The sequence below is a fragment of the Tursiops truncatus genome, chromosome 7 (assembly GCF_011762595.2).
Source record: "Tursiops truncatus isolate mTurTru1 chromosome 7, mTurTru1.mat.Y, whole genome shotgun sequence".
NCBI classification, from domain to species: Eukaryota; Metazoa; Chordata; class Mammalia; order Artiodactyla; family Delphinidae; genus Tursiops; species Tursiops truncatus.
The window spans coordinates 88287145-88305028 of NC_047040.1; the positions used below are offsets into that span (position 1 = coordinate 88287145).

Below are 17884 nucleotides of genomic sequence, written 5' to 3' on the forward strand. Positions count from 1 at the left end.
CATGTGGAAGCATGTGGTAATAAAGCCCACTAGAGAGCAGTGTAGTGCGGGTAGAGATGGATAACCTTTGTCAGGCCTCTGCCCCCTTTCATAATGAAGTAGGAAAAAAAAAAGATTTATATCCCTAGCCCCTGATGATTTTTGTGGGTCCTTGTGTTTCAGTAGCTTCTCCCACTCCCATATCAGGCCTTATGTTTTATTTGTCTTACGTGGGAAACCATAGATAATAATTAGCAGAGACACATGCGTATTACTTCAGTAAAGTACATCACAACTAACACTAGAAGTATCCTTCCTCCAGTGTGTCATTTGAATTTTAAAAGTCACCATTATTATATCAAACCATGTCAATTTATGAAGCACCTGACTTTCTCTCTATTGGCTTTCTGTTTATCTGAAGCTTTAAAATCAGTGGTTGATATATTTTGCATTAAGGTAAGCAACTGACTCGCTCAAAAAGCAGCTACAAAAATCAAATAGATTGATTAGCTGTGTCCAGTAAGCATTGCCTGTGTGGACCATTAATTTATTTTTATCTCAGTTTCTCAAGAGAAGCTCAATGTTCCTTCATATTCCAGCCTCTCTTCAAAGAATGTTTATGACATACTTAAATTTACTGACTGGTAGGCAGTTTAGAAATTGTTGTCTACATCTGGACTTCTTATAAGCTTGGCAGTAGTGGTTCATTTTTGAATGAGAGCTGATTTCACTAAAGGTCATTTTGGCTGTCAAATGAAGACCATAAGCACTGACATTAGTGTCAGTATATCTTTGTTAACCTGATAACACAGCTGTCTAAGACCCCTTCCTAACCTGAGAAATCCATCCATGATCCAACAGGCTTCAGGAGTGCCAAGGTCAACTGGAAAACAAACAGAGCTAGTACTGTTGAAAAGAGACCAAGTTTAGACTTCCACATTAAGGAATGGCAAGGACACGTATTACATGATTCAAGATGGCTTTAAGAGATTGAGAGAGAGCCAGCTGGCTAACCAAGCTCAGATGTAGTCCCTTGACAAGGTTACATAAGCAGAGACAGTTCACAATTTTACTGATTATTCTAAGAGAACTCTTTATTATGGAAATAATATTAATGTTATTGAGACTTACTTTTTGTTGGTTTATACCAAGCAGTCCAGGGACAAGTTCACTTCTCCACTGGGAAGAAACTGTTGGGCTATTTAGTTTATAATCTCACTGAGGTTGTACTGTTGTTTACTTTTGTTTGTTTTGTTGTTTTAAGATAAAAAAAACATTTAATGCCTTTCTGAAGGCAGAGAAGAATCCTATGGCTTGATTGAAGTAATTTCTTAGGAGTAAAAATTCAAATACTCATGGAAGGCCTTAGGATGTGTTTCAGAGTTGACATTTTAGGCCTGTGAGGGAAGACCCAAAATCATCTTTGTTGGACAGCTCTTCTATTTGAAAGATACACAAGGAGCCTGATATTCCTACTTCCCCAAGAAATGATGAAGACCATTAAATAATGTGTTCAAAATGTTAGATGTTTAATTATATTAGCCATAGTATGTACATTTGCTTTTCTCCTACCATTACAGTGCTCAGTATCAGTGTCTTGAATGATCTAATAATGTTTATGAAATTTTCTGAAGAGACAGTATTTCTCTGGATTCCATCCATAGGTTAAGAAATCCAAATTACTTTGTAACGTTTCACAGGATGTTTCTAACAAACTCTACTGTGTAAGGGTTCCATGTGTCCTTTGGTCTTATTCAGAAAATTTGTAGTGAACGGCCAATAGGTTCCAGATTTTTTATAAATGCTAGAGATAACATCAGCAGAAGTAGAAAAATACACCAGAGAAATAAATAAGATATATACAATGTATGGTAGTGATAAGTGAAAAATAAACTCGGGAAGTTGTACCGAGAGTGTAGGGGCTTGTAGTTTTTTACAAGATAAAGTGGTAAGAGAAGTCCTCACCAGAACGGTGACATCCAAATAACACCCAAAAGGAGGTCAGCATGTCAAGTCGGCCATTCTGAAATCTGATGATTATTCTAGGAAGAAGGAAGAGCCTCTGAGATGGCAGCTTACTTGGCTTGTTCACAGAACAATAAGAAGACCAGTATGTGTGCAGCAAGATAAACAAGGGTGGGAGTAGTAAGGAGATGAAGGAAGCGAGGTCAAAGAGTAATGAGAATACACATCAGGTAGGGCTTTATAAACCATTTTAAAGGCTTTGAATTCCCTCTGATTGAAATGGGAACCCTTTGAGGAACTGGGCAGAAGACTTGCTTGATCTGCCTTAACATTTTAAGGATATGACTGGCTATTGTGTTGCCATAGACTCAGGAAGAGGAGGGCATAGATGGAGACAGAGAAACCAGTTGGAAGGCAGTTGTAATGATCTGGTTGAGACGTGATGGCAGCTTGGGGCAGGATGGTAGTAGGAGTCACTGATGTGTTTGACATCAGAGTCAAAGAGATTTGTTGACACGATGGATGTAAGGCAGCAAAAAGGAGAAGTTGGAGGTTTCCAAATTTTCCCTATTCCCTAATTAGCATGAAAGCTACTCTGAATATGATTATAGAGCTAAACTCTTTCAACACTAATTTTACATGGGCTTTTACTGTTAACTTTATATGTTAAAGGTGTTGTGATTCCGGTCAATTAGTATGTATTTACCAACAACTCACCAATCCTAGCACAAGCAAAGATGCATTGTTCCAACAAGTGGTAGTAAACAAGTTTTTTACCTCGAGAATCTTATTTTCCTGACTGTAGAGAAGAAATGTGAAAGGAACTGGTTCAGTGACCATGATCTAGTCACTAAGGAAATGTGTGATTGTTTGGCTCCAGGGGTCAGTCAGGGAGCCAATGAGCCTGAGGTCACAGGTGCTCTTTGTATGAGGCTGTGAGCTTTGCATGTTCCACTCCAGAGAATCTATTTCTGACCTCCTACATCCACTTCAAAAAAGTGTGCCCTTGCTCACAAGGGAAGTCTATAACACTGTATGGAGAGGTCAATCCAGATCCATCATCATTGCTAGAAAAACAACTCACAGCATTTCTTTTATTTACCAACAGTGAAAGCAAATAGCATTGTCCTCATATTTAGAGAACACATTATGACTAAGGAAATCAAGAATAGAAATGCTCAGTGGACTATGTTGTCCTTAAAAAAATGAAGTGATATAGTTACTGAAGCATATACAGGTTACTAAAAAATACTTTTGGCAAGGAATTTTTAAAATTGTAAAGATGCATTAAAAATATAGGATAACTTTTAATAAGTAATGCCAAATTATTTTTTAAAAAGTGACTCATTTACTGAACTCACTTTGCTCTTTCTGTTTTATTCCAGAACCTACAGATAGGCCTCCTTTGCTGTTAATTGCAAATTCTGAAACAATTGAGGTTTTCTATCTTAATGGAAGTAAAATGGCAACCCTGAGCTCAGTCAATGGAAACGAAATTCATACTCTGGATTTTATTTACAATGAAGATGTGATTTGTTGGATTGAATCGAGAGAATCTTCAAATCAGCTCAAATGTATCCAGATAACAAAAACAGGAAGATTAACAGATGAATGGACAATCAGTATTCTTCAATCCTTTCACAGTGAGTTTCGATTTATATTATATGCCACCCTTTAAGGATTTCATTTGCAGACCAGTAGACAGGATTCTTAGATTTTCTAGCATAGCTAATGGCTTTTGGAAAGCTATATATGCAAATATGAATGCACTTAAATAAGTATATTCCCTACGTGTTTTGCATATACACACATATACACAAGAATTGCACTGTTTATGTAAGCGGTACATTGAAGGGTTAATTTTAATTCTTTCTTTAATGCTTATTGCAGTATCACCTAGATGAGAACTGTGATTTTTCACTGAATGATAGTTCACAATGTGATAGTGAAGGTAGGATTAAAAAACAACAACCACAACCAAAAACAAGAAACAGATTTGATAATATAAGCTCTTCAACTGTAGTGTTTGTTAAAATACCTTGAAAACTATTAGTTTTATGCTAATTGGTAACAACTACCTGTGTTTGTTGACTTTTTTCCTAGTAAATCAGAGTTTTTATATATCTTCTTCCTAAAGAGTAATTTGTAATTTGTGATTCACTTGATTTCTCATGTCGGAAATTCACAAACTATTAACTGTCTTTCTCTTTCTGTATATCACATTGTCACATGCACATACATTCCCCCCCTCACTATTCTGCTCTCTACCCCTCCCGCATGAGAGTATAAAAATTTATTTGTGCTTGCGTGGGGAAACAGTATGCATGAGAATTTCAAGATGTATTCATTTATTTTATGATTTACAGAAAAAACTTATTCTTACAAATGCTACCAATATAAAACTTGGTAGAGAAATGAAGGAAATGTACAATCAAGTTAAGAAGAAAAAAAAGAGTGCTGTGATAGAATAAATTTAGTTTTCAGATGTTGAATGTTTGGTGATTTGAATTCAGTAATCATATTTTATTGATGTTTGTGATGTACAGTTTCAGGGACTGGTTATTGATCCTTATTAAATGTAAGAAAATAGTACTATGTAATGTTTGAAAATTATGATTAGATTGAATAAAAGCAGTGGCAAAGATTGTAAGAAAAATGGAATATGAAGTGAACAGAAGTAAATGTTTAACAAATAGAATCCAATATTTTGAAGATTTTCTTAACATAATTAAAATAATTGATAAGGTCATTTATTGTGACAGTGGACCAAAAATGCCTAGTGAAAACAGTGGACACTGTCTATTTCAAGGATTCCATGGAGAAATGATAATTCATAATAAACAGTAAATAACTATTGGTAGTAGCACAAGGAATGTTTCTGTGTGATTTGAGTATTTCAGACATTGGCTCAGCCAGCAGTTGAAAATCATTTGAACAAAAGACTCTGGTTTCTGCCATGTTAGTGATTACCTTAACTAATCCAAATGTATTTCTCCCTAGCAAATGGAATACTGGCAGTCAGATTGCTAGAATATTCACTAGGTCATCAGGTAAAATTATTTTCCAAGGTTACTTAAGCAACTTTTTTTATACATTTAATATACCCTAATAATAGTAGTAATCCTTTCTTTAATATGTATTTTTAAACAACTTTAATAGTACATCTCAGATTGGTTAAGCAACTCTACATTAGAATATTTGTAGAAAATAATTCAGAACTTAGATTTCATGTGATTTATAAACAATTCTTGGCAAATCTAGAAAAATAGAGATTGATTTTGTTAGGTAGTTCACTAAAATGATGAACAGACATTCATTTTGAACTATACAAAATTAATGCAATGGAAACATCTTAATTAGAATAAATAGTTGTTAATGAAGTCGGATTTAAGCCATGCAATTCCAGTCACTTTAGAAAGAAGTGATTAAATGTGTGGAAGTAATACAGTGATGGGAGTGGGACAGAGGTGTGAGCTGGGCTGGGCTCCTCTATTGTTGCTTGTAAGCCATGTATTTTATCAACATGTCACAGGACAGCTTCCAATGGACTCTGCATTCACCATGACAATTTGTGAGTTGATAATGAATTTTGAATATTCTTTGCATATGTAATTACTTAAAATCTCTGTTGTACCATATAAGCAAAAATAATGAACTGATGGGAGTATGCCTGAATACCTGTCACTAGCCACTATTCCAGAGATTATCTCTTTAGGTTTTCCTCCCTCATTATCTTTAGATACTTTTCTCTGAATTTACCTGAAGAAAATATTCTTTTTTGGAAAAAAATAAAACTTTTATTTTTCAAAGTATTACTATGAGGAGAATCATTACAGGTCAAACCGACTTGAATTTAAATTTTACATAATATTTTAGTAAACATCTTATTGCAATATTAAAATTTTTACGGCATATCTCATCTCACTGTATACCCACCACATCTCTGTGGAGTATGCAGGAGAGATACTCTTCCCATTTTATAATAGACACAATTTTAACTACAGAACTAAGATGTGTTAGGCAATATTGAATGGCTAAAAAGAAGGCAGAGATAGGACATCTAAATCCTATGTTCTTTCTTCTACATTAACAAAGGCAAATACAGGTCCCTTCAAAGAATTTCCCAAGTCTAGCACAAATAATCATATCTACAACTTATTAAATGTGTTAAAAGACTACATGCAATAGGGAGGCATTATTAGTCCCCTTATGCTGAAGGGAAAAATCGAGACTCTGAATTTGGGCCAGACTTCCTAGCCTTCGCTACACCGCACTGCCCCAGGGGTCTCAACTTTTGTTTTTCATTTCAGCCAGCCAAAACAATCAGGTACACTAACATTAGTAACAGTGGCTCACAAAGACAGTGTCTACATGGGAGAGAGGTATAAGAATCTTAGAAGGGGGTGGACAAGATGAGTTGTACCAAGGCCATGTCATTTGAAAAGGCCCAACACATGATTCTGATATGGCCACCTAGGGAGGCCTACCTTTAATACTGAGAATCATGTCTAAGCAATATTGTGAGAGAATGAGGAAGACTGATAATAATGTGCTCAGTAAACTATATTGACAAAAGGAACACTGGGGAAAATGCTAGAGATTATATTTTGAATTGAATTCATTCTTCTTTATAAAGATACTTGATATTTATTAGCTAGTATTTTTGCCTGAAAGTTACAAAATACTAGATTTTGAAGAAAATTTTGGAATTAAGTGTTTTGTAAGCAAAATTTGTTCTCCAGGGATTCACGTAAGGTACATTTACGACAACTAATTATTTCTCCCAAGTTTTTCTTAGGGAATACTGTGGTAGGAACACAGATACCTAAAATCAGCAAAAATGATGGGATTCCTAACAGTAGTGATGCTCAGCTATTTTCCTCAGGACAAAGTGCACAAAGATGATTGAGACAGATAAGATTATTTTCTGGGTGTATCCCTTATTAAGGAAGATGATTCAGGACCAATTGTTCTCTTCCAGGTATATAGTAGATACTTTCATTCTGTTTTTATGTATATTCAGTATTCTGCAAAATTTGAGTATCACTATTAGGATTCTAATTTAGACTTAACCAGCTTGTCTTCATCCATTCATGGGCTCAGCTACAGTCTAGCAGATCGTGGCAGGCCAAAAACTATAAAGGATTGCTTATTCTTTATACACTTTGCTTCTGAATTATCCCCATTCACTGGCTTTTATCTTTCTTTTATTTGGTCTGTTTCGATATCAGCTTAACTCATTTTCCATTTGAACCTCTGCCTTGATCCTTGATTGGATAATTTTTGGATTCACTTTACCCATGTCTTTTCTCAACCCTACTTCTTTCTCTTGAGTTAGCAATTCTCTAATAATCATATAATATTAATAGATGACATTTACTGAATGTTTATTTTGTGCATTAATAATTACACACATATACCTATCACAAAAATTATATATGTATACTATATAAAATAGTTTATAGATAAGACAATGAGCTTAAATAAATGTAATACTTTTTTAATTTAAAGGAAACCTTGACCTCTTAATCTCAATAGATACTGAGTAATGGCCTTTCTTAATTGTGCAGTATTCCCTATTTGCTTCTACCCAGCCTAGGAATTTCATAGCCTTCAGTGCTTCACAAGCATCCTCCATCAAGTTATGACTGGACAAAAATGAGCAGGCTGTGTCCCTACTGTAAATACAAGCATAGCAGGCATAGTCTTGGGACAAAATAACCAACTTATAAGAGTAGAAATGCTAGATTCAAATAGTGTCAGCTCACAGTGAGTTTGCACTTTACAAGATGATCATGGAACTTTGCAGCAACATCCTAAGATTACACAGTATCACAGAATGGTATAATCATCATAGAAACTTGGCATGCAGTATTTAAGCATGTGACTTGTAAATAAAGTATTTTTATGACCTTTCCTCTGCAATTATCTTTCTCCATCTGATTGGAGAAAAGTCATTCACATTGTTTTAATTTGCCTTTATATGATTACTAGTGAAGTTGTCCACTCCATTGTGGACTTATATGTTCACGTCAATCTCGACAAATCTGCTTGAGTGATCATAATGCTCCATTGCTTAAAATTAAAATACAAAATATTCAGGGGCTTCCCATTTATCTAAGGAAAAAATGAAACTTCATTTTACGGCTTCTCTGCCTCTACCTTGCCTCTCCCCACTCAAATCACATGTTCCACCTAAAAAAAAAATACTAGCACTTCCTTTAATGCACTTTGTTTTCTCATTTCCATGGGCGTTTGTATATGCTAGTTCTTCACCATAGGCCATAGTTGTCATTTCCTATAATCAAGTGTCTCTTACTCATGTTTTAAGGTATAATATCCTTTCCAAAAGTTTTTCTTTTGAGCTTAGCAGCCCTTCCTATGTGATCCTGGGACATCATAGTACAAATGCATTATATTTTATTTGTGTGTTTACCTGTCAGATTACCAAATAAAGGGTAACTACTTTAAGTTTAGGATGTGTGCTTTATTCATCTTTGAATCAGATTTCAGCCAAACGCCTGTCTGTTCTAGAATAAACATAGGTAACAAGTAAAGGATGAGGGTGGAGAATTAGACGGGAGAAGGGTAAGACCAACTTCTGGAGAGACCATGCCAAATCACTACTAGAGACGTGGGGAAAACCAGTCTGCATTATGGCTAAGTAAGATCTTTTCTGTGTCTAGATAGTAGCCTCACATGTGAATCTTGGTGTCCTTGAGATACAGGTTTGTTCAGCAGCTATTGGCTTTTATTTGGCTTCAATCTCTGACTTCCCCAGGGTCAGTAAATTTGCCTATAGATTCGTTTTGGAACCTAACCTCGATGACAATGGAAAAAACTTGATCCAGATCTGTTTGAGTCTCCCCACCCGCCAAAGCAGTTGTAATTAAACATTATTGGAGTCAAAGGTCTTAAAATAGAGGTCAATTAATTCTTAGCACAGGAACAAAACAGAACAACACATCTTGTAATCTTAACCTTTCTCCTCCCCTCAGTCTGATTAGACATTTTCTTAAGAAGGAGGTTCTACTATCTTATATTTAGGTCCTTAGATGCGTAAAACAGTAGATGTGCTTCCCATCTCGGTCCTGTATACTTAGTTATTATCAAGGCCCCAAATGTTTTTGGGGTAAGCAGTAAAGAGCAAAGTCAGGATGTTCTTTGTATCTCTCAACCTCTGAGAAGCCCTGTTAGTTACCTCCACCCTAGAAATGTATGCATTTAATTCTTTGTGAGAGATGAAGTATATTCAGCAATTAATCAATTTTGGTTTTAGCATTTCATTAGAGAAAGTTCAAAAATTGGGCAGCTTTGAGCTCAGGAGAAGAGGAAATGGTGATGACCATCCTAATCTTATAAATTAGTGAGATTTTTTTATTAAATAAAATGAAAATGAAAGACATAAAAGGAAATGAAAGAAAATAAAAGAATATTTTCTGATCTATATTTCCCACTCCAAAAAAAAAAAGTCGTGTTGTTGTTGTTGTTTTAGCTGTGTAGAATCCAGACTTTTTGATCAGCATATTTTGTGCACATCTAAATTTTGCACAAAAATCTTGGCTATAGAAACTAGTCTTATATTATTCCCTAAGAAACAGCTGAGAAGAATCCAAAACACATCGTCCATATAAGAAGGATATCATAAGTATTTATTCTCAGAGATACATTTTTATTTAACTGCTGTTTGATAAGCAACTGGATGTTTTATTAAACTCTTTATACTTCTTAAAAGTTCCTCATCTTTTATTTAGCATATTTATATGGAAACATAAAAATCACTTTTTCTGAGACATGGCTGCTGTGTGTGTGTGTGTGCATGCATGTGTAGCTAGTTATTACAACACATGCTTGCTGGGATCTGGAATTTTAACAAAGTGATCAGACTGTCCACTGAGAACTCAAAAAAAAAAAAGACAGTTAAAATTAGCAAAGATGTTGATCTGAGGACATATTTCCAGGGAATTTTTAAAATTCTCCTGATACCATATGCTCAATGTTGTAGGCATTGTATTAAATTATTCGTTAATTTTTTATATTAACATTACATAAATTTATACTTTGGAATAAGTAACCTGTTCTAATTGAAAATCAGTACAGAACCATAAAATGCCAACCCGAATGCCTAGAAAAGAAAAAAAAAATTTTAAGTCTGCGTACTCTGTTACTCTACAAATTGGTCTTTATTGTTAGTTCAGTTGCCAGGCTGGAAATAGCTCAATTACTATATTATTGTCATTTGGCGACATACTTGAAATTAACCGAAGCAGAAATTAGAGATGTGCTAAGCTTCAATTGTTCATATTCATTTTTTCTCTGAATTTGATAAAATATATTTCACACACACACTAAATATAAATATCTCCCCTCCAAATTTTGCTGTTTGCCATGTAGAACTTTTAAATCATTATTCTCATAGTGTGCTTTGTCTAGATCCACATTTCTGTTTGTTTTATTAATGGATTTTAATTATCACATTTCTGTTTATTTTATTAATGGATTTTAATTATCAAAGTGGAAATTTTTTCATGATCCCATTACAACGCCATATACCAGGTAGAACATAATGTTTAGCAGTTTACTTTATCTGCCAACCTGAAACTTGGAAAGTAGGATGCTCTTTTCATCGTGAATAACTCATGAAATACATTTGGAATCCATGATGTATACTCACTCAAACTGGTGTTTCTGTCTTGGTCAACTTTATCTTGGTAGAAGAGAGAAGGAAGTAAGGGAAGAAGAGAAAAGATATGGAAAAAAGAGAAATTATCACTTTTTTGGCAAGTAGACTAGTAAAATAATTTCTGACTTAATATGTATTTGGTAATTTTTCACTTTAAATATAATAGTGTCATAGTGTATTTTCCTTTTATTTTGTTTTGCTTTTTCTTAAGGGATTTATGCCAAGTAAAATGAGCATTGTTTTCTCATATTTCTTGGCTATCAGAAGGTTTTAATCTTGTCAAGACATTTACAATATATTAGGAATTTATCAAATCTAAAGGCCGTGAGCAGTAGGAGACAAATTAAGCAACGTAACTAAGGAAACACGTGTATAGGATTTCAGTTTTTGAATAAGATTCTTTTTTCTTTTTTTTTTTTTTTTCAGGCTGTAACGTCTGTGACTTACAGACTTTCTGTAACACTCGGCTTTGTATTTTCCTCACCGTGGTATTTGGGATGAGTTGATATGGTCCTAGCTCTGTCATTAACTAGCTGTGGGACCTTAAATAATTTTAAAATGAAATCACTTGTTCACACAATAGCTGGAATCCCTCCCAAATCTAAACATACTTTCCCCTTCCATTCCCTACTGTTTGATATTCTTGTTAATTTGCAGTATGCCTGTGTCTTTGTGTGCATGTGTGTCTTCCTCTCGTCTACTTTTTTTTTCCTCTCACCTAATTACTCACAATAGGTATATTTTAATCATTGTATAGTACTGTTCTCTAAGATATGTTCCTTGGGACACAAGTTTTCCTGGACATTCTTGGAAAGAATGAGTTTGTGGTCAAATGAGTTCAGGAAGTTTTGCATCTGTATACCCTTATTGGAGATTTATATGTATATTAGCCTATTAAAGATTCTGTGGAGTCCTTCTGTAAAGTACCTATTTTACTTTGTTTAGCTCAGGATTTCTTTAATTTCCTTGAGTACTGAATATTTTTTTGGTATTTTTCTGGGTATGTCTGTGAGTGCATTTCTATGGGTGCTTGTTTCTAATGACATGTTATGAATATGTTTATGTGTCTAATACATATTAACACTCCAAATATCTAGTGTTTTATATTATCCACTTTGAGAAATATTGTTTTAGAGGTCTTATGGAATATCACTCATATTGTATCCTCCTACCACTTTTTACTGTCTCTGTGGCTAAACCTGTAAGGTCGGTGTTTACAAGGAGATACAGAGGATTACCGTAATAACAGTTTTCTAGCTATCTCTTCCCAAGAGCCCAGCTACTTTTAGTTTATACCCAAAGGATTATGAGAGTTATAGGATCCATATACCACAAGCCCTGAGACTGTGGTGACAAAACCAGAGACCATTTCAGAACTGGACCTTAGAGGAATTAGTCATGCAGCAAAGATTTGGTCATGTGTGAAATTCATGCCAGGAAAGAGCCTAGCTAAAAGATGACTGTAGTTGATAATGGTAACAAAGAGTGTGTTCTGGAACTAACTTAGAATTGCAGCCAGTGTCAAGTAATTCCAATTTAATTATAACAATTTTTCCATGAGCTGGATAAATGTATGGTGACAGAAACTCTTAATGGTAGAACAACAGTGTCAGATGATGAGATGGTCATGTAGATGGTGAAGGATTTTTTAAATGATTATGAAGTATAAATCTAGATTAAAATATATGTATATTTTAAATATGTATATGTATATTAAAATATTCTGTAAGTCTTTGTCATCTTTTTTTTTTTGGCTGAGTTGGGTCTTTGTTGCTGCGCGCAGGCTTTCTCTGGTTGCGGTGAGTGGGGGCTACTCTTTGTTGCGGTGCGCGGGCTTCTCATTGTGGTGGCTTCTCTTGTTATGGAGCACAGGCTCTAGGCGCGTGGGCTTCAGTAGTTGCAGCACGGAGGCCCAGTAGTTGTGGCTTGCAGGCTCTAGAGCGCAGGCTCAGTAGTTGTGGCACACGGGCTTAGTTACTCCGCGGCAGGTGGGATCTTCCCAAATGAGGGATTGAACCCATGTCCCCTGCATTGGCAGGCGGATTCTTAACCACTGCGCCACCAGGGGAATCCAGTCTTTGTCATCATCATGACAACATTTACTTGGTAAAGTTTTATATAGTCTCTTGACAACTTTTGTTGTTTTAATGTAAGAATTAACCTATATCATTTTAATCTCGCTGTTTTAAGGTATTAGTGAAGAGATCTATCTATCTATCAAGTACAATTATTCAGTCCAGTTTCACTAAGAAAAAGCAGGTAGTTATACTGTATATCCAAAACTGAATGGTAGGGAAAGGCCTATGTACTACTAATCAACGAGACTAATTTTCTAACAAATTTATGGTTTAAAACATGTCCGACAAATGTACTAGAGAGTACATAAGAATAACAAAAGAAATATTACTTTTGTGTGTGTGATGGTCATAAGAATAACATTATTATTCTTATAACCAAAGAAGATTCTATTTAAAATTTTTATGTTGTTGGGAGATTCTATTTTGTTTATTGAAAATAACAACAACAGCAACAGAAACCTTGTGGCTTGATAGAAAAGTTCAGCTTGTCTGAACTGGTCAGAATAACTTAGTATCCATATGAAACACCTCACTTGGCCTTAAGACTTAGTTTGGTTGTTTTTGTTATTTAAAAATATTTTGTTAAATTTTTTGGAGTCATGAGAGGTGAATGAATTAAAAGTTACTATAAAATTTTAGAGCTTTGAGGATTTGATTTGTAAGAAGGGTATAACTTGAGTAAATTAGAACTATCATAGTTACCGCTACAAAAATTTTGAACTTGAAGAGGTACATTATAATTGTGATTACTTATGCAAAACGCCATTGGCAATTACATCAGGTATTTAGATAATTTGTGCAAAAAAATGTTTGTTCCTAAAATGAAGATAATTGAGACAACATGTTCCTAATGTATGAAGTATGCAAATGATCATCTCAGTGTTACATTCCATTCTATATGTTTAGTCTGAGCTTTTGTTTCTGAGACTCTCAGTTAATGTCATTCTTCCTATGTCCATGGGATGCTATTCACACAATATACATGGAGTATCAAGGTAATTATTTTGATAAATTCAAGCTGAATCATTTGTGTTTTTCAAATTTGTTCTCTTGAATTATGGGAATTTAATTATTTTTTGTACTTCATATTGAATGTTGTACCTGATTTATTTCTAAGCACATTATGTAATGTTAAAAGTATTGAAAGATGACTCTAGTCATATATATATATATATATATATATATTTTTATATTTATGTATACAACAAATACTTTATTAGAGCTTTTTGTCGAGCCTTTAACAAGACATTACTTTAAGATTAATAATATTGATATTTTGGCATGATCATAGATTAAGTGATATTAATATGTGAAAACCAAACTTTTAAAATATGTATATTTTTCAATTCAAAATTGTACCTAAGATAAGATGGGGGTTGAGCTATTATGTAATGTATATCCCTTATATACACCTCTTAAATTCTTATATACACCTCTTAAATTCTTATAAATATGAGTTATTTCAGAATTTACTGTTGCAGTTATTTAGTGTATGTGGATTTCAGTGTGAGTTAAATATTCTATACTTCTGAATGCTGTGAACATTCAGCTTCTTTCACCCTAAAATTCATATGTTGAATCCCTAATCCCCAATATCATGGGATTTGGAGGTAGGGCTTTTGAGAGAGATTTAGGTTAAAGTCATGGTAGTGTAGAGCTCCTATGATGTGATTAACACCTTTGTAAGAATAAGACGTGGCCAGAGTTCTCTCTCTCTCTTCCATGTGAGGTTACACCAGAAGGTGGCTACCTGAACCATGAAGAGTCCTCACCAGACATAGAATCTGCTGGCACATTGATCTTGGACTTCTCAGCCTCCCAAGCTGTGGGAAACAGATGTTTATTGTTTAAGACACCCAGTCTATGGTATTTTGTTATAGCCTGAACTGACAGGCTGTTATATTTAAAATGATAAGAGAAGACATTCTTCTTTCATTCTAAAAATATAAGTATATCTCTTTCCTGATGTACCATCTGGAGTGTCATAGGACGAATCCCCAGAAAAATAACACTCTGCCTCCATTTGTATAGGTCTTAGGTATACCTTTAGAATAAAATTCGTCATTGCTGGACTAGCTTAAATCCTCATTTCTTCTGTGTCATTCCTCAATTCAGAGATGCCCTAATATCTTTCAGGATGTCTCAGTGTGACTCCTAGAAATAATTTCCACTCGTGTCAAACAAATTAATCACTTGGTGACTGGTTTTCATCATTGGATTTGACTCTTAAAGAAAAAAAAGCAATGCAAAGGCATTAATTGATTTTTATTATGTATATGTCTCCACAGAACTCATACCATTTCATTACCATTATGCAACTGACCCTAACAGTAGAGTAAGTTTAATATCTGAAATGTTCACCAATAGCAAACATGGCTGAGAAAGCATCCTACAAATATTTGGTCTTTGGGCTTCTCAATTGATACTTCTTTTACTAGGCCCAGTGCAAGTGATAACATTGGTTTAACTGAACCTCGCTTTAATAACAGAATTAATCCACTAAAACTACATCAATACACACTCTTATTCACTTACTGTGCACTCGAACTCATACCTAGGGGAAACATCATTTTCTACTTGTTGTGCTTCAGATTCTGGGTCTATAACTTGGGTAGGTTAAGAGATATGACAACTATGAATAATAAACAATAAAATGTAGTATATATTATATAATATGTTATATAATAATTGAATAATATAAATATATAATAATAAGAATCAATTAAAACTGTTTTTTTAGAGACATGAATCAAAAGGTGAAAGGTAATCTAAAATAATCTAATATATGCCAACAGAAGTAGTCTAGATAACTAGTAGTCTCAGAGACAAATCAGGGCCAAGGTGTCAGTAAATTCTTATTTAAAGGACAGGAATAAGAGCGACAAAGTTACATGACTCTGATGGTCATAAAATGATTCTTGGTACGAATAGAAAAAAAAGAAGGGCTCTAGAAGTCAAGATGTGGCAGTTTTAATGCAAAAGTGGTTATGGTGCTATTTTATCCTCAGTACAACATTGTCTGTTCATTCTTCTGATCTTTGCTTTATTATCTCTTCTTAGTCACTCAGGCTCACCAGTCGTCATTATTCTTCCACACTGTTATATGGCACTCTCATCCCTCGTACTACTGTTACACACCCTGGGTCTTCATACCTTCAGATTATTAGCGGCCTAATTGCCCTTTCTTAAAATTACTCCTCCACATTAAATGATACCTCTCCTTCTTGTATACATCTTTGCTGGGTAAAGGATAGTGATTTGCCAATTTTGAGCTCACAGGTAAAATCAAGGAAAATACCACAGCTGATTAAAGAACAGGGCTTCCCTGGTGGCACAGTGGTTGAGAATCTGCCTACTAATGCAGGGGACACGGGTTCGAGCCCTCGTCTGGGAAGGTCCCACGTGCCATGGAGCAACTAGGCCCCGTGAGCCACAGTTACTGAGCCTGCGCATGTGGAGCCTGTGCTCCGCAACAAGAGAGGCCGCGATAGTGAGAGGTCCGCGCACTGCGATGAAGAGCGCCCCCCGCTTGCCACAACTAGAGAAAGCCCTCGCACAGAAACGAAGACCCAACACAGACATAAATAAATAAAAATAAAAAGAGAGTTCCAATTTCAATGGTCAGCTACTCTTACAAATTCCCATATAATCAGAAAATGCAAACTTAAAAAAAAAAAAAAGAACAAAGGAGCTGTGACTTAAGATGACTCCTACACTGACTGATGTCGAGGTGGAAGCACAGATTTTAGGCAAGAGGTTCTTGAGCAAAGGTTACTTGGAATAGAAGAGCCATATTGATTTGAAAATATTTATTGGACACTTACCATGGGGTAAACACAATTCTAGGCTTCAGTAATATAACAGTGAACGAGCCATACAGTATCCCTGATCACATGGGGCTTATTCTAGTGTGGGGAGATGGTGAACTACTAAATAATTAATTTTTATCGATATGACAGCTCCAAAAAAAAAAATTAAATGATGGCAATGATATTGACTGGTGGGAATGAGTCATTGTGCCTGTTGGGGGATGTGGGGTTGTGGGGGGGGGCATGGTCTTCTCAATATCCACTGGTCAAGGGAGACCTTTCTGGGAACTAACATTTGAGCAAATACCTGAATAAGGGAAAGGGCAAAGCCATGCACATTCAGATACTCTTTTTTCTTGTACATCAGGTACAGAGGTCCTAAGGAGGAAGCTTTCTTTGCAATTCAAAAAAAATTGATGTCGGTTTAGCTGGAGTAAAGTGAGCAAGGAAGATATGAGTTAAAAGGGAGGTTTAGAAGCCATGTAAGCCACATTAAAGACTTTGAATTTTATGCTAAACATGGGGGAAGTCATTAGAGATTTTTCAGAAGAGGACTGATATTTTGGAAAACAAGAATACAGACTCAAAATTTAGAGAAAAACCTGTTGTTCACTAAAACTGTGCAGAAGAAACAATAACACAATGGAAGTTGGTAGCCCACTACACCTCATTTCCTGGGTGGCCTTCCTGGAAAATGTTACAGAGAGAAACACTCCGTAGAGTTTTGACTTAAAATTGAGCTACAGTTTAGTAAACTTAGGTATTTATAAAAATATCAGTGATGCTACCAAACGTAAGGTAGATAGCTAGTGGGAAGCAGCCGCATAGCACAGGGAGATCAGCTCGGTGCTTTGTGACCACCTAGAGGGGTGGGATAGGGAGGGTGGGAGGGAGGGAGACGCAAGAGGGAAGAGATATGGGAACATATGTATATGTATAACTGATTCAGTTTGTTATAAAGCAGAAACTAACACACACACACACACACACACACACACACACACACACACACACACAAAATATCAGTGATGTGCTTTTGAAAACATTCATACAGGAGAGTAAATCCCAACAGTCCATCAGTTTGTTAAGACATGTCTTACCTGGCAATCAAATGTAACATAGAACTCAGACTGTAAAGAATGGTGTTTTCTTCTTTGCTGACATGATATAATTTGTGTTTTACAGTGATCACTTTGGATGCTCTGTGAAGATTGTTATAGTACATCTAAGAGGGAAATAGAGAGTCAGTTAAGTTATTGTAGCATCCAGGGGAGAGAAGGTAATGTCTTGAGCAAGGAAAGTAAGAGCAGAGATGGAAAGAAGTGGACAGTTTCAGATGAAGGCCTTAAGATTGCCTGATAGATTTAATA

The 17884-nt window shown here is 35.2% G+C and overlaps 1 protein-coding gene across 1 annotated transcript in view; it reads left to right on the plus strand.

Moving 5' to 3' along the window:
* Positions 1–17884, plus strand: part of LRP1B (LDL receptor related protein 1B) — a 1432692-nt gene that overhangs the window by 515002 nt on the left and 899806 nt on the right. Inside the window, exon 6 of the mRNA XM_073806959.1 lies at positions 3330–3587. Within this exon, the coding sequence (XP_073663060.1) occupies positions 3330–3587 (258 nt within the window). The remainder of the gene's footprint in view (positions 1–3329; positions 3588–17884) is intronic.